The 18,908-nt window shown below is 37.5% G+C and overlaps 1 protein-coding gene across 1 annotated transcript in view; it reads right to left on the minus strand.

The window, feature by feature from the left end:
• LOC127153978 (corticotropin-releasing factor receptor 2) overlaps window positions 1-18,908 on the minus strand; it is a 110,828-nt gene that overhangs the window by 15,348 nt on the left and 76,572 nt on the right. Inside the window, exon 11 of the mRNA XM_051095313.1 lies at window positions 1,302-1,343. Coding sequence (XP_050951270.1) covers window positions 1,302-1,343 — 42 coding nt within the window. The remainder of the gene's footprint in view (window positions 1-1,301; window positions 1,344-18,908) is intronic.

Genomic DNA, 18,908 nt, shown 5'->3' on the forward strand with positions numbered 1-18,908 from the left:
CGCACCGAGCAGCTCTTTGTCTGCTTTGGAGGTCAGCAGAAAGGGAATGCTGTCTCCAAACAGAGGTTGGCCCATTGGGTGGTAGATGCCATCTCCCTGTCATATCAAAACCAGGGACCGGCTGGTGTCGGCTTGCTGCGCCACTCCTATGGGATCCGTGCGCTATATCCCTCAGTTGTTCCCCCCCGCGAACCTTGGGCCCTCCATGCCCCGCAGTCAGGCCTAGCTGCGGAGTAGTGCCTGACTGTGCTCCGGCTGGGTCTCCTTCGCCCACCAGGTTGTGGCAACATGTCTCAGTATTCTTCCAAGGTCAGCTAGAAGGCCGCTGTTTCCCTCATATATCTCTAAAAGCTATAGATATATTGAATTACTTTCATTCCACATGTAGACATCTCATGTGCTCCGCCCCCCCAACTCCTGCTTCAGTAACAACTGGCATCCCTGTGGGGTCCCTTTACACTCCTTTACCCTCACCCTTGAATTTATACATTTACTATGTAACTAACAATGAATAAAGTCCCGCCCTGTAATTTTTCACATTCTAAAACCTCTTTCACTCTGAAATATGTCACAATACATAAATCAAGTCAGCCATAACTTCTGTTACATGACTTTAAGTTTGCTAAGCAGAGCAGGACACTAATTATTAGATGGTATGAAATCAATAATCAAAATGGCAATATGCAAGAGGTTTGCTTTTGTTACATTTAAATTGACAGTGTGTTTGTCTAGTTGTAAAAAGTTAAAACAATGTTAAGATACTGACAAACAGTAGTGTTTCACTGGACTCAGACTCTGCGCTTTGGGACTTGGACTTGAGTCCGACTCGGCCCATTTTGGACTCGGACTCGACTGGTTAAAGACTCGGAATTGAAAAATGTGCACACATTCTATATGTGAGATAGCTTATATCTACAAACATACAGACAAACACACAAATAATATCAGTTTCATCGTCCTGTTTTGACAAAGAAGAGGGAAATCACTATAGAGAATGACAGATGTGTGAAGCGATACTGATATTAAGAAGATAACGTTACAGGTGGCTGAAGAGGCATCCTATAAGTAATAAAAATGGCCCTATTAAAAGAGAGCAGTTTGCGGGGTGCTGATAAATTGCTCTGCTCTTCTTGGTGTTTGTGGGAAGCGAGTCAGTGTAAATAGCCTCCCACATAATAATAGACTTGGGCGGCAGAGAACAGATAAGGTGACGGGGTGATATGTCTGTGGAAAGAGCTTGTATATTGATAGTCATCTTCCTGTCCTGTCCGTCCATAAAATTAAACGCATCATTGACTCACCTCACCATTAAGAAAGCAGTAAAATACGGACACGAAGAATCCCTGTTAGAAAAAAAGAAAAAGTCATTAGTTAAAACAGTCACCTTAATTAACAAAACATTGCTAAAAATGAAAAAATGCATTAAAAATTACAATATTAATGCATTACAATATTGAGTTGCTTCCTAAAGAAGTAACTAATTACATTACTTAGTTACTTTTTATGGAAAGTAATGCATTACTTTACTTTTGCGTTACTTTTTAAATCTGGGCAGGGCTTGCTTCTTTGTTTTTAATATAAAAAATTCTATTTTTGGCAAATGTAAAAGCCTTTTCACACCAAAATCCTCAGGCTTTAAGAAAAGTAAATTCACATCTGTACAGTAGACAGCGTAAAAAAATGTCAACTCTTCAAAAAAAGAAATGTTAGACTATTAAGTAATTTTTGCTTATTAGTATGGTTGAATCGGATCGTCAAAGGTCGGCAGCAAAGACATTGGTTAATAAAATGGGATTAAATGCATAAAGGATATTTGTATTATTTAACAGTTGAATTTCACTTTTTATTCATTTTGAGGAATACTGAATCTGTTTTTTGTGAGTGCGTTGAATTAATGCACATTTATTCTAGAACTAACATCTTACTCCCGATTTCTCTCAACATGGGGACAGGAGAGCTTTTAATCAATAAATGGGGGGAAACGTAACTGGTGTTACTTATTTGAAAAAAGTAACTCTTGTCAATTTTATTGTCAATTAAAAAGTAATGTGTTACTTTACTAGTTACTTGGAAAAAGTAATAATATTACGTAACTCGCGTTACTTCCCAACACTGACAATTAAATATGTCATTGTGATGGACACAAGAAACAGAAGTACACGGCACACAAAAAAGGTAACATTTAAAGCCTTTTTGAGGATGTAAAGTGTCAGAGTATGGCGGTTTGACAATGGGTCTTGTACCATAGGCATGTTCTCAGAAAAAAATAAAAATCCCACCACCACCAACAACAACAAAATAACTCCCTGGAACAAAGCTCCATCCAAGAATAATTGGCACATGTTGTTACTAAGGTGTCAGCTCCAGTTCTGAGGACTGACTGTGGCGTACAATCAAAGGTTGCTGGGAAATAATGTTCTCAGGGGAAACAAAACTATTTTCCACATTGAAGCCCTTAAAATATTCATGAGACCAGAAGAGGAGATAGACTCCAGACCTCTTCAAACAGAAAGAGAGCAAGAGATCCCACTTAAAAGGTGACATAAGACCAATAACGGTCCTCAATTCTCTCGCACAATCTTGTGCAATCTCCACAGTTCTTTTGGATGCACATGACAGACACGAGAGTAAATAGAACTGCAATCAGCAATTATGATACCAAGCGCCCTAGGGAAATCACACTGATTGCATAAAAGCAATGGCTCATGCATCAGCCCATGCAAGACTCAAACCAGCAACCTTTCCATTATTTGGCATTACCTAATAACTAATAATTAGCACTTTACCCAATGGATCAGACCTCCCACAATTTTGGCATGATACAGAGACCAATTTGGGTAAGAATGCATAAAGGGATTTAGAGACACTGCTGTAAAGTAGATGGCACAGTTATCCTTATTTCTCCTGTTGTCAGAAATAGAAATAGGCATCTGTTTGCTGTTGCCAACTTGGCGTGTCCAGTGTAGACAGATTAGCTGATTATAATGTGCTTTTGATGTAATGCGTTGCGTCGTTCACGTCCGTTGTAGACAAAGTGTAAAGTGCAAGTGCAGCTACGCTTTCCGTTTCACTTATAGTTTCTAGCATTCAGATATATATCATGTAACACTTTTTTGTTGTTCTTGTTTTCTGTTGGAGAAATTAAAATAAAATAAAAAAAATGCTTTTTGTTTGCTGATTGAATGCAATTTGTGATAAGCTACATGACCATAGTTTGAATGCTAAAGTTCTAAAACGTTTATATATATTTTCTGTGAGAGCAAAGACTTCAGTGTCACATGATCCTTCAGAAATCATTCTAATATGCTGATTTGCTTCTCAAGAAACATTTCTTCTTATTATTATGTGTTGAAAATGGTTGTGCTGTTTAATGAAATGTAAAGTGTGATGTGCCTTATGATGATGGTATGATCCCCGTCTTGTAATGGACCTCTACACGCTTCCCTGCACAAAATGGACACATGACTACAACAAATCCCCGTCATACTTATTAAAAGAAGTATTTGTATTGACAGCTTTGTAATACAACAGTTTACAGAAATGCAGCTGTTAAAGGTCCACTGAAGTGGTTTGAAATCCGCAGCATTATTCTATGTGTTGATGAGTTTTCAACTAGAACAGGACGACAGTAATTAAGATGTTATTTTACGGTGGAACTGGCTTATGTTGTCCACAGTTTTGAGCACTGCACAACAGGTTACATCACCACATAATCAAGGGTCTTGATCATATTTCCATCTTAATTAAAAGTTATTTTTTAACCTTTCTATTAGCCAATGATAATTCTGAAAGAAAACACAGAGAGCACACATCAGTGGCCAAGAGCGCATCTGACTGATAAACCACGAGCTCTTTTATCTGTGTTGTTGTTAAAGTTCTGGTTATTTTGTTTCAGTGTATAGTTTGCTAATTTTGTGCAAAGCATACTGTTAAAGTAAACAACATTCAGCTGAACTATGCACATGTATTTTAGACACTTGTATTTTAGTCCACTACATTTGCTAATTAAAATATATACTTTTACTCTGATACATTTCCCCGAAGCATATTCGTTACTTACTACAAAATAGTCAGAAGTCTGAAGAACACTGACTGCAGGAAAGCAGGTTTGACGAATCAGCGCTTGCAAGTTAGACTCCTAAAAACTGCTTACGTGCTTAAGTGCGCGCACAACCGCGGATGATTCATTTTCCACTCAAGTCGAGTCTGGGGTGTGCAAAATACAGTATTCTGCAAAAATATGGTAAGTGTTGTAATGATGTGCAATCTGACATTATCAAGTAGGCTACACTACCAAATCACGCACACACGTTGATTTATTAAAGCTCAAAATTCCAGGCTTTCTAAATTGTAGATGGCAAAAATGCTTCTGTATGCTTTTTATATTTATAGAATTTAAATGCATCCATGTACCTCTGAGATACACTGTGTAAACTATGTAAATACATCTAAATGCTATAATTTCTAAATGTTTTCTTATGCTGGAATGAAAGACACTAAGTACTGGATGAAATGCATCTTATTACCCAAAAATACAAAATGGAAGAAAGAGTTAAAACTGAACACAATCTTGCTACTCAAGCTGTGTATGAACATTTTATATATTTATTTATTTGCTTTATATTTACTTATTTATTTATTTTAAGATTTAAAAAATACTTTTTGTACTACAGTACAATAAATATCACATACTTTAAGACTTCTACTTAAATAATATTCTAAACGGTGACTTTAACTTCTACCAAAGTCATTGTCTGGTAAAATATCTGTACTTTTACTTAAGTATGTACTTTATACACCACTGCGCATGTCCACTGCTGAGCTGTGGGCTATGACTAATTTCATGGGCAATGCAAACAAAATAAGAATTTAAAATCAGTCAGAGCTACAGAAATGTATAGTATTTTCATATTATGAGAAGGCTTCATATCCTTCATATCCTGCCGTCATTGCAAAATTAGGTTCCTCCAATCTAAAAAACAAAAATCAAAAAAAGAATCGAAAACAACAGTGAGGAATCGATTCTTGGAATCAAATCTTATCGATTCCAGAACTAGGGATCAGAATCGATTCCAAAAATTTCAGAATCGGACAGCCCTAGTAGAAAGAACTCATCAAGAGCTTTCATTTGATGCATGGGGACTTTAATGTGTAAATTAATGAACATATTAATCAACATTCTTTCATCATGTTTGGACTCTGTGCATACAATGCCAGAAGTATTTTGGAACCAGTTTTTAGTTTTATTTTGGCCGGTCTCTATTCCAGAATTGCACACAAACTGCATTGTAATCATTTCCAAAAATGTAATTTGTGTGAGATTTTTATAAAGTCTGTAAAGAGGAGAAAATACTGTAGCAGGCAGATCAAGCTCTCTGTTTACAATGCTTGAAATATAGAAAGACTACAGAAATGTTTCGATGGCATTTTCTTTTGCTCTTACCTCCATATAATGCATACTAAAATAGTGTTTATAAACGCAGCTGCTTTGTTTACAGTGGTAACCAAGAAAACACTGTATCGCTGCTGTAAGCCAGGCTCAATCTGATAGTCAAAGAAGTATTTATATTGACAGCTATTTGTAATACAACAGTTTACACAAATTCAGCTGTTAATAAATGAATGCATGCATGATAGTTCAGCATTCTTTCAACGTGTTGGGCTCTGTGCATTCATTACATAGAAAGTATTATGGAAATGTTTTGAGAACTGAGTAATACACAGATAAAACTTTAAAGTCACTGTTCTAACCAACTCTCTTCATCTCCTCCATATCGTAAAGTAGTAAACACACGCTATGCACTAAGTCTCTGAGTCCAGTGAGGAGAGACATTAACAGACAAAAAAAAAAATTCTGTGCTTTCTATGCAGCAACAACACATTCAGCACATTTTGACTCTCTATCAAAGAGAAACAAACACGGATTGACCAAGCCTGTGGCCCTGAGAGGAGAAGGCAATACAGACACATCTGCAACAAAGTCAAGCTCCAGTAAGCAAACCTTCACTTCAAGGTACTTTCATCTGCATGTTCCAGATTGTTAGGGACCTTCTGCACCTGCCGTAGGGCTTCATCTGTATGCCCCAGATTGCTGTGACCCTCTGGGTGCTCCAGGAGATCAGTGCTTCATGTTCAAAGTGTCATGTTTAATGGCATCTTTCATGTAATTGTTTAATGCGGAATAAGGTTCTTCACATTATTAGTCTCTGAAGTGAAAAACAGTTTTATCTTCCCATAAGATGATGTAACTCTGCGATAACAATATCTAACTCATGCACTTTCCATTCACTCTATTCATCAAGTTAATGTTGCCTGTCTTTTACATCGGTACAATATCTTACTACATTGTGTGTGTCTTGAGTTGAAAAACAGTAAGATACTCATTAGAGACACATTGTCCAATATCTCACAAATCTTTTAGATCTCATAATTCTGTCAGTCAGCTGACAAGTCCTTGCCAATTTTCATAATTACATTTTTAATGAACCAATCTTCTTGAATTGTTATAATACTGTTAAGGTCAAATTCATTAGCTAGTGCCTGAGGTAAAAGGAGGAAGAGGTCATCTGACAGACACACACACACACACATACATATTAGTGAGGACATTGTATAGACTTCCATTTACTTTATTTCAGGTAAACCTACCCATCACAGAAACATGTGCTAAACAAAATGTATATCTGGCAGCAAAAAATGTTTGTATGTTTTCAATAGAATCCAAGATGGTGGGCAATGGGATTTTGGCAGAACCTGGAACAATAGGAAGTGGGCAGGAACTGGAGTTTGTTTGCTGAATTAGTCATGAGCAGAAACCAAAAGCAAGATAGCATAATAACATATGGCTTCATGGCATATAACTGAATGGGAAAGAATGCAAATGAAAAGGATTCAGATGGCAACTGCAATTTCCATCATAACCCATATGTTGTGGTGCAACAGTGGAGTTTCAATTGCTTCCTTGAATTTGTGCACTTCCTCATGTAAAATATGTAAGGGATAATTAACAGCTTGCCGTGCATTAAAGGATTTTTGCCTCCGCGAAGTTCATTTAAAATCCTTTAATGCATGGCATGCCGTTGATTATCCTGCTTATTTTATGGTCATTTGCCAAGCTGTAGACGAGTTAAAACTAGTATTGCTCTTTGCGGCGCAGTATTTGACCGAAAGGGTAAAAATGACGGCTATTTTCGTCAGTTACGGCAAATTAGCTCTAGCATTCTTCCTGCTTCAAATCTGACATAGAGATAAAATAGTGCTGTAACACAGCCTGGTCTCGTTGTTATATGTAGGTATTTATATGTAACTTTTAGAGGCACAAAACGTATTTTTGTACGTTTTTATTTATGCTACAACATACAGTTTAGACGTATTTCAACATTTAAAATGTACAAAACTCTACATATTTTTAGCTAAAAAAAGGAAAAATATTTACGTATCTTTTATATCATTAAGATATTTGTATCAATGCCTTTTTATCATTTTATCAACAAGTGATTTACATTTTTATCCCCCTTAACCTACCCTCAAACCTAAACCTACCCATTTTATAGTGAATATAAAAGGATATAAAACGTAACTGATCAAAATATGCAGGAAAATGACCATTTTAGTAACAATATAGAATAAAAATATTTTATATAGTGGCTAATCCCACTCCTACCTCTAAACCTAACCATAACTCTCTCTGTACGGTAATAAAGAAAAACATGACAGACAAATAAGTACAATCACAATCATTTATTTATTGCAAAAATGTCAAACTCAGTACCAAAAAGCAGCCCAAATGACAATGCGTTGCAGCTGCAGTCCTCTCTGGCACAATACAGTAGGTTTGCGTGAGGTGCAGGGCAGAATTTAAGTTGTTAATGGCTGAAAATATTATCCAGATTATTCAAAACACAGCTCAAGAAACACGGCATGTCGTAACCTCTGACGAATGCAGGCAAGAGCCAATGAGCGTTCGATTTTCCTGCTGTAAAACGTTTCTTGATACAGCACTGTTTGAATTTGTAAAATGCACTTCAGTGCGGGTTTGTTGCTGTTGCTGCTGGACTCGTTGCTCGGGATGGAGATGAAGATCGCCGGATAAAGGCTTGAATTTGGGTCTGTTTCTCGCAATTGTATGGATTCTCAAGATCTGGATTACAGTGCACAAACAAAATTGTTTCATTTTGTAATTATGATGCTTGTTTGGTGTTTTTTATGGTTCTATTGTTAGTCACAGCATGTCAGAGAAAATGCCTTTTGTGTCTCATCACAACTGAATACGTAAGGTCATTGGGATGACAAATAAAAAAAAACAATAATGAAATTACTGCCGCGATTTCAGTGTTTATAAGGATTCATTTTTAGGTGTTGCCAATAGAGCTTGGGAATCTACGTCACTGTGCGTTGCATTCTGGGTCGTCGCCACCATGTTTTAGGACACGCTAAATAGCGTACAATGACAATAAATACAATTCACCAGAGGAAAAAATGACTGTATTTGCGTTAATATTTTTAAGAGCTGCTTGCACTTGCTTAGAATAAATGCACCAATATTTGAATTCATTGCATTCATTCGAGCACTCCAGAAATTTCCATGAATGTGGCCAGAACACGACACATACACATGGAAATCATATGGCCGCCTTCTACTATACCACACACAGGACCGAATTCATTTCTCTTTTGCAGTTTTTAATAACTAGGTGGCACTGATATATCTGCCAGATAAAATAAACACACCATAGCTTGATCTCAGCCAGTTCATCGTGTAAGTGATCCACCACTCTGCACATTTTGTGTGTATCTCAGATGTCTGTTCTATTCAAAAGTAAGTGCCCTGCGAACTTGAAATATTCCGCCCTGATTCTAGTTTGAAGATAGCGTACATGTTCCATTCAACGAGCATTAAAGTGTGCAAGACATGAATTTAAATTGCATTTATTTACAGAGGTATATTATGTCACGCTTCTGTTTCGTCTGTGTGTGAAGACGATGCAGGCGGTGGCGTAACGCAAATCTATGAATGAATATTCCTAAGTAAAGTAAACTTCAACTGATTTCCGCTGCTCAGGGAATAGGGAGCAATGAACATTGTGTAGGGACCATGTTAATTGGAACACAGTTCTGTCATGGAGCTCTCTTTGAACTAGCTGGTTATCTGAATCAGGTTAAATAAGAGAGGCATATTCAATATATGCAGAGCGAGGGTACATGAGGACTGTAACTGAGAAATGCTGATGTATTTAATCATATATTATATCACCCTAATTTCATTAAAAGAGAAAGTGCAATAAGTTTTACTGGACTTAAACTGAACAAATACACGATTTCTTACAAAGAGCTGCTGAACAGTACATCAAATGAGCTGCTTTATGAACAAGGACAGTGATCGCAACGAGTCATATCACAGATTAAATTACATTTCCAAACGTGTTATTCATAGCGTGAGCACTTACAAATTCACGTGGATCGGAGATTTTAAATCTGTAATAAATAATGAATACAAACGCCAAAGGCAGATTTTTAAGTTGTTTATTTCATTGAGCTGCTTTCGCCATTGTGTTGTTTTAAGCTGAAAAACATAAAAACGCGGTTCATTTTAGATCCGTTCTCCACTCCGGTCATGACAGCAGATATGGAAGTTCGTATCACAGCAAGCGTTCTCCATTCTAATGTGTTATTAAATGTACAGTACAAATTTTAACATCTACCTCCACTATTATCCAGTCTAGACTGTGTCCGTGTCCAAAAGTCCCAGAATGCTGTGCGTTGCTGACGTCACGTTCCCATTCTCTATACATCAGTATTGTACTTTTAAATGGTGAAAATACATAAGTATTTGCACGTTTAGATGCTGTAAAAATGTCAGTATTGTACTTTTTAGTGTCTGGAAAAATGTAAGTAAATGTAAGTTTTGTAGAACCACATTTTACGTAAAATGCATACAAATTATCATGAGATCACGTTGACATCACATTTGAATGAATTATAGCATTTATTTTAATTAATTATCGATCGAGAGAGAGAGAGAGAGAGAGAGAGAGAGATAGCAGTTGTGTGTGCATTACCTGCATGCTGCATCTGTGCATCTCTATAAACAATAAATTACTTCAAAAACAACACATTGTTACCACCTTGTTGCTAAGGTATATAGTGTAGATCACGGGGATCAAGGGGAAGTGTTGACAACAAGTTTATGTGTGTTAGCAGCAGAATCTGCGATCTCCGACCTCTTCTTTTCTCAGTGTGCTTGTGTGCGAGTGATGTGTGTTGGTTTGTGTGCATCAATTAAAGCAGCACGTTAATAAAGAACAGTGATTAAACTGACTTGGAACTACTTGTGTGTTAAGTGGATTTACTGCATGCCTGCCAGCCAATCAGAATCCAGTATTCAGACGGACCATGGAATAAATAAATGATAATATACAGTGAGAATCTATGTTATATTCAACAAAAAAATGCCTTGCTAGGGTTGGGGTTTAAAAGACACTCAATATGCAGTACTATTATTGATTGGACTGCACTACCAGACGAGAACTGAGCTTGATGAACTGATTCGAGTTGAATAATAACACTATTTTCTTCTGTTTATACAGTAGCTGAATTGAACTTGTTTCATAATTACTGAACTTTACACAGTTATTGAACTGAACCAACTCTGAACTGACTGGAGCTGAATAATGACACTATTTTATTGTTAGAGCTACTTTACAGCAGAACATGGACTTGTCTCATATTTGAGGAATCATTAATTCTATTGTTTATTACTGTCAAGCTCCTTTGAAACAATTCTAAATCACTATATAAATCAAAAGTGACTTTGCAAAATATATGTACTTTTTGTGGTAAAATATTATTATTTGCAAGTACAACACACCTTTTTCTGCTTTAACTGTCTATTTTTAAATGGAAAAATAGAGGCTTGCTGCATCATTTTACCACACACAGTGAAGGAAATAAATAAATATCTAATAACAAGGGCCTTGACTCCCACATAGCCATTAATGCAGTGACGGGCAGCTGATGTCGAGATGCTCTGTGTGCCTACACTTTTGCTGCATTTCAGAGCAGCAAACTCTCGCCCACTCTATCTATTGACAGCAAAGTGCAACACAGCACAGCCACACTGTCAAATGATTTAAATATGTTACAATATAATTTGCTTTAGAAACTTAGTTAATTAGTAATACGCCATGGTTTATAATGAATAGATGGTGACAGAATCAGGACTCTAATTGAAAGCTGCTTTGTGGTCTTGCATCTACTTCCTCCTTTTAATCTTCTTATGAGGTTCTAGGGAGCCCAATTGTTTAGAGCCAAAAAAAAAAAATGATTTTTTTAATTAACCACTTGTTTTCCCTTTTTTTCTCATTTAATCAAAATATAAACCAACATTATTCTCTCTGTTAAAGCTCTCTGACAAAGTGCCAATCTCTGGACTGTTATCCATTGTTTGTGATCTGTTTGTGAATCTGATCCATTTTGTTTGAGCATGGATATAAAAACAATACATAGTAATATAGAAATGAAATGTTTCAGAGCTGCGTGCCTAAAACTTTGCCACACTTCATGACAATCACCATCTTATTTTCAGTTGGTTGAATAAAGAATCAACTTTACAGTGGTATGTTGATTTCTGTGCATAGGCTGGTTTTAGCCAGTAAAGAAATAATTAGCACTATTGTTAGCATGTTCTGTCTGATGCAATATCCATGCCCATTAACATTTTAGTTTGTGGGAAGAGTTGTGTGCTTTTCAAAATATGAAATCACAGAGTTCCATACCGAATACAAGTGTTTAGTGGATTCTCTAAGTGAATATTTAATTTTCTCCAGTTTCACAAACAGCATCACTGAGCCAGCGTGAAAATGCTGTTGGTTTGTTTGATTTGCAATCAAGCAGTATTCTTCTCCAGACCAAAAAACATGCAACAATAGTACCTACGGCCACTTGTACCGTAAGTGCAAAAATTTTCTCTGCAGATATACGTGTATCCCTATAATTTGTGAATGAATCATTCTTCTTAGTCAGTTCTTTCTTTTTAAGTGAACTGACCAAACCAGTTGCACTGAATCATCTTAAGTGGTTTCTTAGTCAGTAAAACAACCATCAACTACCAAATAATTACAATGAACCAAAGAAATAAAAACGAACTATGCATTTCTATACTTCTCCATTGCAATGTATTGCATTAAATCGAGAGTAAATGAAAAATGGCTTGTAAATATGAATTTATATGAATGACATGTATGAATGAATGACACATAATTTAATGATATTATTATTATTTTATGATAAATAGATTAGATCTAATTTAATGATAAATAGACTAGATCTACAGCATAAAACTTGTTCTTGAAAAACGTTACACATATACATGAATCGAATTTTTATCATGAGCATATACTTAGTGTTAGAATTTTTTAGTGCTGTTTTTGTGCAAAATTTCCCCCTCTATATACCTTCAGATGAAATCCTGCAGACGGCTCTGCGTGCAAAAGCAGCGTGCTGATATTTTTTTTGGATGTGACAACACCTTCCTCTGGCACTCCATTAAAAAGGCCAGATTTCCTTACAATATGCCTCTGACAAAATGTTTAAATATAGTCCAAATCACATAGTCCGAGGCAAGCCAAAACATATCAGCCAAATCTGCTTACACTGACTGTTCTTTAGTCTAGGCAGAAGGAAGCACTACAAATTCATAAAACAGTGGGCTGTTTGGATCACCAAGAATAGCTCTTGTATTCTGCAAAACAGACTGTTCATAGATAATTAATAATCTAATCTGTTTAACACCTGTGATCTTGCCACACTGATTAACAACACCATTCAGTGAGTTCATATGTTTAAAATTTAAACCGTCGTAACAAAAAAACTAATTACAGATTCAATGTGAGATTTATAATACATGAGCATCTGAGTCCTGCTACTATTAAATGCAGAGAACCTCTGCAGAGAGTAAAATCGCTGCTGGCGTTTCATACATACTGCCCCAGCATGCACATCAAAACGCATCTTGTCAATAGTAATTCCAAGATATTTGTAGCTGCAAACCCATTCGACCATTTGACCTTTTATGTAAGTTGGTTGTGGAACAGGAGGGCTTGATCTTTAGTCTTTTGTACATCAACAAAAAACATTGTCACCCCATCTAATAAAATCATTCACCACATGACATATTCAATGTGATCTCGTGATAATTCATATGCATTTTACATAAAATGTGGTTCTACAAAATGTACATTTACTTACGTTTTTCCATACACTAAAACATACAATACTGATGTTTTTACAGCATAAATGTACAGATACATTACGTACAATATTGACGTATTGATGACAACTAAAAACAAATACTTATGAATACTGAAATCACAGCATTAATTTATGTAACACCCCTTGGACTGTTTGTGTTGGTTTTGCCCATTGTCACACCCCCACTGGACTGTTTATGTTGGTTTCTCCCTGCCGTGCCCATATTTGGTTCTTCCTGCCCTCATTGTGTCCTAATTAGTTAACTCGCTTCACCTGTTTGTGTATCATTAGCCACCCTTTATAAGTTGTATTCAGTTCTGTGTTTGGGTCCAATCGCAAGGTTGCTTTGATGTGTGTTCACCTACCCTTCTTGGATTTACCTGTTTGGATTTATTAAAAGACCCGTTGTGTTATTCTCGTCTTCGTGTGCTTTCTCTAAACACACATTTGTGACAAAAGATCAGACCAACAAAAGTTAAGCTGCGTTTTACCCCACGTTTTCTTTTCATTTTCATTCAGTGTTTCATTTTCTGTTTATCCCCCTATCATGGATCATCCTGCCTTCCGCCTCCTCCTCCTGGAGCAGGGAAATCTCTCGAGGACCACACCAAAGACTTTGTTCCTCGCCCCCATGACACACTACCTGGACAGCAGCCTTTGCTTGTTTTATCGAACTAGACTTAACCCCACTACACGAGCGCAGCTGTCCAGGGATGGTCCTCGAGAGAGCCTCGCCGCCTATGTTGATTGGGTGCTGGTGTCATGCAACTCTTCATTGACCGTGGACTTCGTGGATGACGAGACCAGCCCCCTCTTGAACCAGAGCCCAGCCAACCATCACCCGATTCGCGGACCATGAGCCCAAGCCCACCGTGGATGGAGAGCCAGAGCCCAGCGTGACCGACGAGCCATCGCCAAGTGGAGCGACAGAGCTGCGGATTGCCCAGGAGCCAGAGCCCATCCTGTCCGAGCAGGTGCAAGAGCCGGCTACATCCCAAGCGACGGTGAGAATTACAGAGGACCGTAAGAGGGCTATGGAGAGCCCCACCCACTGCACCGCCGCTGAGGGTGAGCTGAAACTGGATCTGGGACTATTAGATCTGGAACAAGACTTGACTGATTTCTTTGGAGATGTAGATGAAGACATGCCCACTCTTCTTCTACATCATCTAAACTACCTGACTGCCTGGATTTCCAACCCACCCTCCCTCTGTTATCTCCATCTATTGTCTCTGCTGCCTCAGTCCCGCCACCGCTGTCTCCTGGCAGCCCCTCTGCTCACCCTCAGCCCACCATCAGTGCGGTGGGCTCACTGCAGGTCTGCCAGTCTCCATCGGTGTCATGGCTGGAGGATCCCTCATCTCCCAAACCGGAGGTGGAGCTCCGGAGGTCTGTAGCGGAGCCGGAGTGACCGAGGACTGAGGTGGAGCCGGTGGGAGGGAGGAGCCCATCAGCTCTCCGTCTCCACCTTGGGCTCCACCTCCACCTGCTCCGCCGCCATCGGTCGGCCCCCTGGAGTCGTCAGCCCTTCCTCTACCATGGCTCCTCCCTCGGTGGGCCACCATTGTGGTTGCGGTCTGGGTCTCACCTGGCTCCTCCTGCTCCGGATCCCTTCTGTCTCCTCTTTGGCTCCTCCCTCCGTCTGATCCGCCCTGGACACTTCTGTCTCCTCCTTCGCTCCTCCCTCCGTCTGATCTGCCCTGGACACTTCTGTCTCCTCCTTGGCTCCTCCATCCGTCGTCACCACCATGGACTTTGTTTGTGGACTCCCGGAATGCATGACCTTACGGCGCAAGGTCATGCAATCCAGGAGAGGCGAGTAATGTAACACCCCTTGGACTGTTTGTGTTGGTTTTGCCCATTGTCACACCCCCATTGGACTGTTTATGTTGGTTTCTCCCTGCTGTGCCCATATTTGGTTCTTCCTGCCCTCGTTGTGTTCTAATTAGTTAACTCGCTTCACCTGTTTGTGTATCATTAGCCACCCTTTATAAGTTGTATTCAGTTCTGTGTTTGGGTCCGATCGCAAGGTTGCTTTGTGTGTTCACTTACCCTTCTTGGATTTACCTGTTTGGGTTTATTAAAAGACCTGTCGTGTTATTCTCGTCTTCGTACGCTTCCTCTAAACACACATATAATAATTACATTATTATATTGTTAATCATTTATTTATATGAAATTATGACACTTCATTCTGTTCTGTGTGATTTCTGCTGCCTGCTCGTTTCCAAGATTAGGCCTAAATAATGTTAAACAAGGCTACACTTTAAACCCTTAAAATAAATAACATTTCTGCAATCGTTTAACCATTATTGTAATATTAACGTGATGGGACACAAAAGGCGTTTTCTCCAGCATGGTGTTACTAACAATAGAACCATAAATACACTGAACACACATAATTACAAAATGAAATTTTATTTGTGCGCTGTAATCCAGATCTTGAGAATCCATATGATTTCGAGGAACGGACCCAAATTCAAGCCTTTATCCAGCGATCTTTATCTCTATCCCGAGCAACGAGTCCAGCAGCAACAGCAATAAACCCGCGCTGAAGTGCATTTTACAAATTCAAATAGTGCCGCATCAAGAAATGACAGGTTTTATGGCATGAAAATCGAGCGCTCATTGGCTCTCGCCTGCATTCATCACAGATTACGACATGCCGTGTTTCTGGTGCGGTGTGACACACACGTGCCTTCACGAAGTGGATAGTATTTTCAGCGATTAACAACTTAAATTCTGCTCTGCACCTCACACAAACCTTCCGTATTCCGCCAGAGAGGACTGCAGCTGCAACGCATCGTCATTTGGGCTGCTTTTTGGTACTGAGTTTGACATTTTTGCAATAAATAAATGATTGTGATTGCACTTATTTGTCTGTCATGTTTTTCTTTATTACTCTACAGAGAAAGATATAGTTAGATTTAGAGGTAGGAGTGGGATTAACGACTATTAAAAAAAAAAAAACATTATAATCTTATATTGTTACTAAAATGGTAATTTTCCTGCATATTTTGGTCAGTTACTTTTTATATCCTTTTATATTTGTTATAAAATGGGTAGGTTTAGGTTTGGGGGTGGGTTAAGGGGTCTATAAATCTAAATCGCTTATTGATAAAATGATAAAAATGCATACTCGCTATAAAATGGGTAGGTTAATGGGGCTAAAAATCTAAATCGCTTGTTGATAAAATAATAAAAAAGGCATTGATACGAATATCTTAATGATATAAAAGATACGTCAATATTTTCTGGTTTTTAGCTAAAAATACGTACTGCTTTATACGTTTTAAATGTTGAAATTCATCTGAACTGTACGTTTTAGCATCAATAAAAACGTACAAAAATGTACGTTTTGTGCCTCTAAACGTTACATATAAATACCTACGTATAAACAATGAGACCAGGCTGATATATTATAACAGTGTTCAATGTTGGGGGTAATGCATTACAAGTAATGCGAGTTGCGTAATCAGATTATTTTTTCAAGTAACTAGTGAAGTAATGCATTACTTTTTAATTTAGAAAGAAAATATCCAAGTTACTTTTTCAAATAAGTACCCCAGTTAGGTTTGTTTGAGCTGCGCCCTCTACTGTACAGATGTGAATTTACATTTCCTTCAGCGTAAGGCTTATTCATTTCACTTTTGGTGCGAAAGGGCACTTACATCTGCCAAAATAGATTTTTTTTATATATATATAAAGCTCAGCCCAGATGAGAAAAGTAAAGCAAAAGTAACTTAACACATTACTTTTCAAAAAAAGTGCTTTTTAGGGAGTAACGCAACAATGTAATGCATTACATTTAAAAGTAACTTTCCCCAACACTGACAGTGTCAACTGCAAATTCTATAATAAATCTGTCAATGTATTTGCTCACACACTCATTTGTGTACACAACGCAGAGAAAGGGCAAAAGACCACAGAATTACCTTAAACTCGAATTAAAAATCTGACATCAGTTTCCTTACTACAACATGTGGCTGCATAGTATTAAAAGCAGAAGAGAAGTTTACAAAGAGCAGTCTTTTTATGTTTTTTTTTAGGGATTTACCTCCCTGTAAGTGTTTTATAATCATATAGGCAGGTAAGGCATCATCAACTCATCGTCTAGCCTGTCGATGCTGCAAGAGATCTAAAAAACAAGCCGATAACATTTCATCATCAATGATGTAAGAGCAGCAGAAATCATTTGATGTTTTTGGACATTTTATTTTTCTTACAAGGCACTATATGGCTTATTTGCACAAATGAGGTGTTTTCTGGAGATCCTCCAATCTCCAGTCCTCCAATCTTATCTTGGCCAGAAAAATTCATTACCTTACATCTAGCTGATTAAAAAAGTTATCACACATTTATTATGCATAGTCACAGTCCATTCATTTCACTGGTAAAATTGTCCACATCAAATCTGGTATAAAATGTGTTCAGTTCTTGTGCTAATTGTTTGTCAGACTGATAACCAATCAATTTTACGGAGCATTACTCATACTCTTTCTAGTTGTAATATGTGTGCTCTTCCATGCAGAGCTGAGTCTATTTCTTGTAAGATTCCTTTATAATTATATTTGGCCCTCCTAATTTTGTATTTTATTCTTTTTGCAGAGCACTCTTTCTTTCTGAGTGACACACAAAATGCATTTTTACTTTTAATCAAAATGAGATTTACTTATTCATGGTCTTTCTCATGACTCTGTCTAGTATTATTACGTTTTATATTAATCCTTAAAAAACAACTTTAAAAATAGAATGGAGCTCTTTTTATCTATTGTATGTACCATTTTATATTTTATGTGAATTGCTGTATTTTCAATTGGCAGCCAACCAAGAGGTCGAAAATGGGTATTATACACATGAGGAAAAACAACAAATCTCTATCTAAATAATTTATTTTGAGATTTATTTAACATTCACATACACTTTTATGTAAACTTAAAAATGATAATACTACAACAGATCATTATTTTTATTTTTATTTTTTTATTTTTTTCAAGCATTTCAGTATATTTTTAATTTTTAGTACTGGTGTGCCCAATCCTGTTTCTGGAGATCCACCTACCAGCAGAGTTCAGTTCCAACCCTAATCAAACACATCTGTCTGTAATTATCAAGTGCTCTTTAAGATCTTAATTAGCTGGTTTAACTGTGTTTGATCAGGGTTGCATCTTAACTATGCAGTTGTCTATAGATTTTTTTTTTTTTTTTATAGGTCTAGTCTGATGACTGTGTGTTGGTCAGGTATAATCTAATGCAGTGGTTCCCAATCCATGTCCTGTAGTATCCTAACTCTGCACATTTTGTATGTCTCACTAACAAAACACACCTGATTCAACTTTAAGATCCGAAATTTTGTGAAAAACATGTTATATAATGTTTATAAATGAATCTACATTTCAGTGTCTGAAATAAGTATTTGATCCCCAAACAAAACATGACTTAGTACTTGGTGGAAAACCCCCTTTTGGGAAGTACAGCGATCGACGTTTCTTGTAGTTGGTCACCAGGTTTGTGCACATCTCAGGAGGGATTTTGGTCCACTCCACTTTACAGATTCTCTCTAAATCCTTAAAGTTGACATATCATGAAAATCAGACTTTTTCCGTGTTTAAGTGCTATAATCAAGTCAAGTCAGATTTAGCTCTTCTGTGACGTGAGAA

Source organism: Labeo rohita, chromosome 2 (genome assembly GCF_022985175.1).
Source record: "Labeo rohita strain BAU-BD-2019 chromosome 2, IGBB_LRoh.1.0, whole genome shotgun sequence".
Taxonomy (NCBI): domain Eukaryota; kingdom Metazoa; phylum Chordata; class Actinopteri; order Cypriniformes; family Cyprinidae; genus Labeo; species Labeo rohita.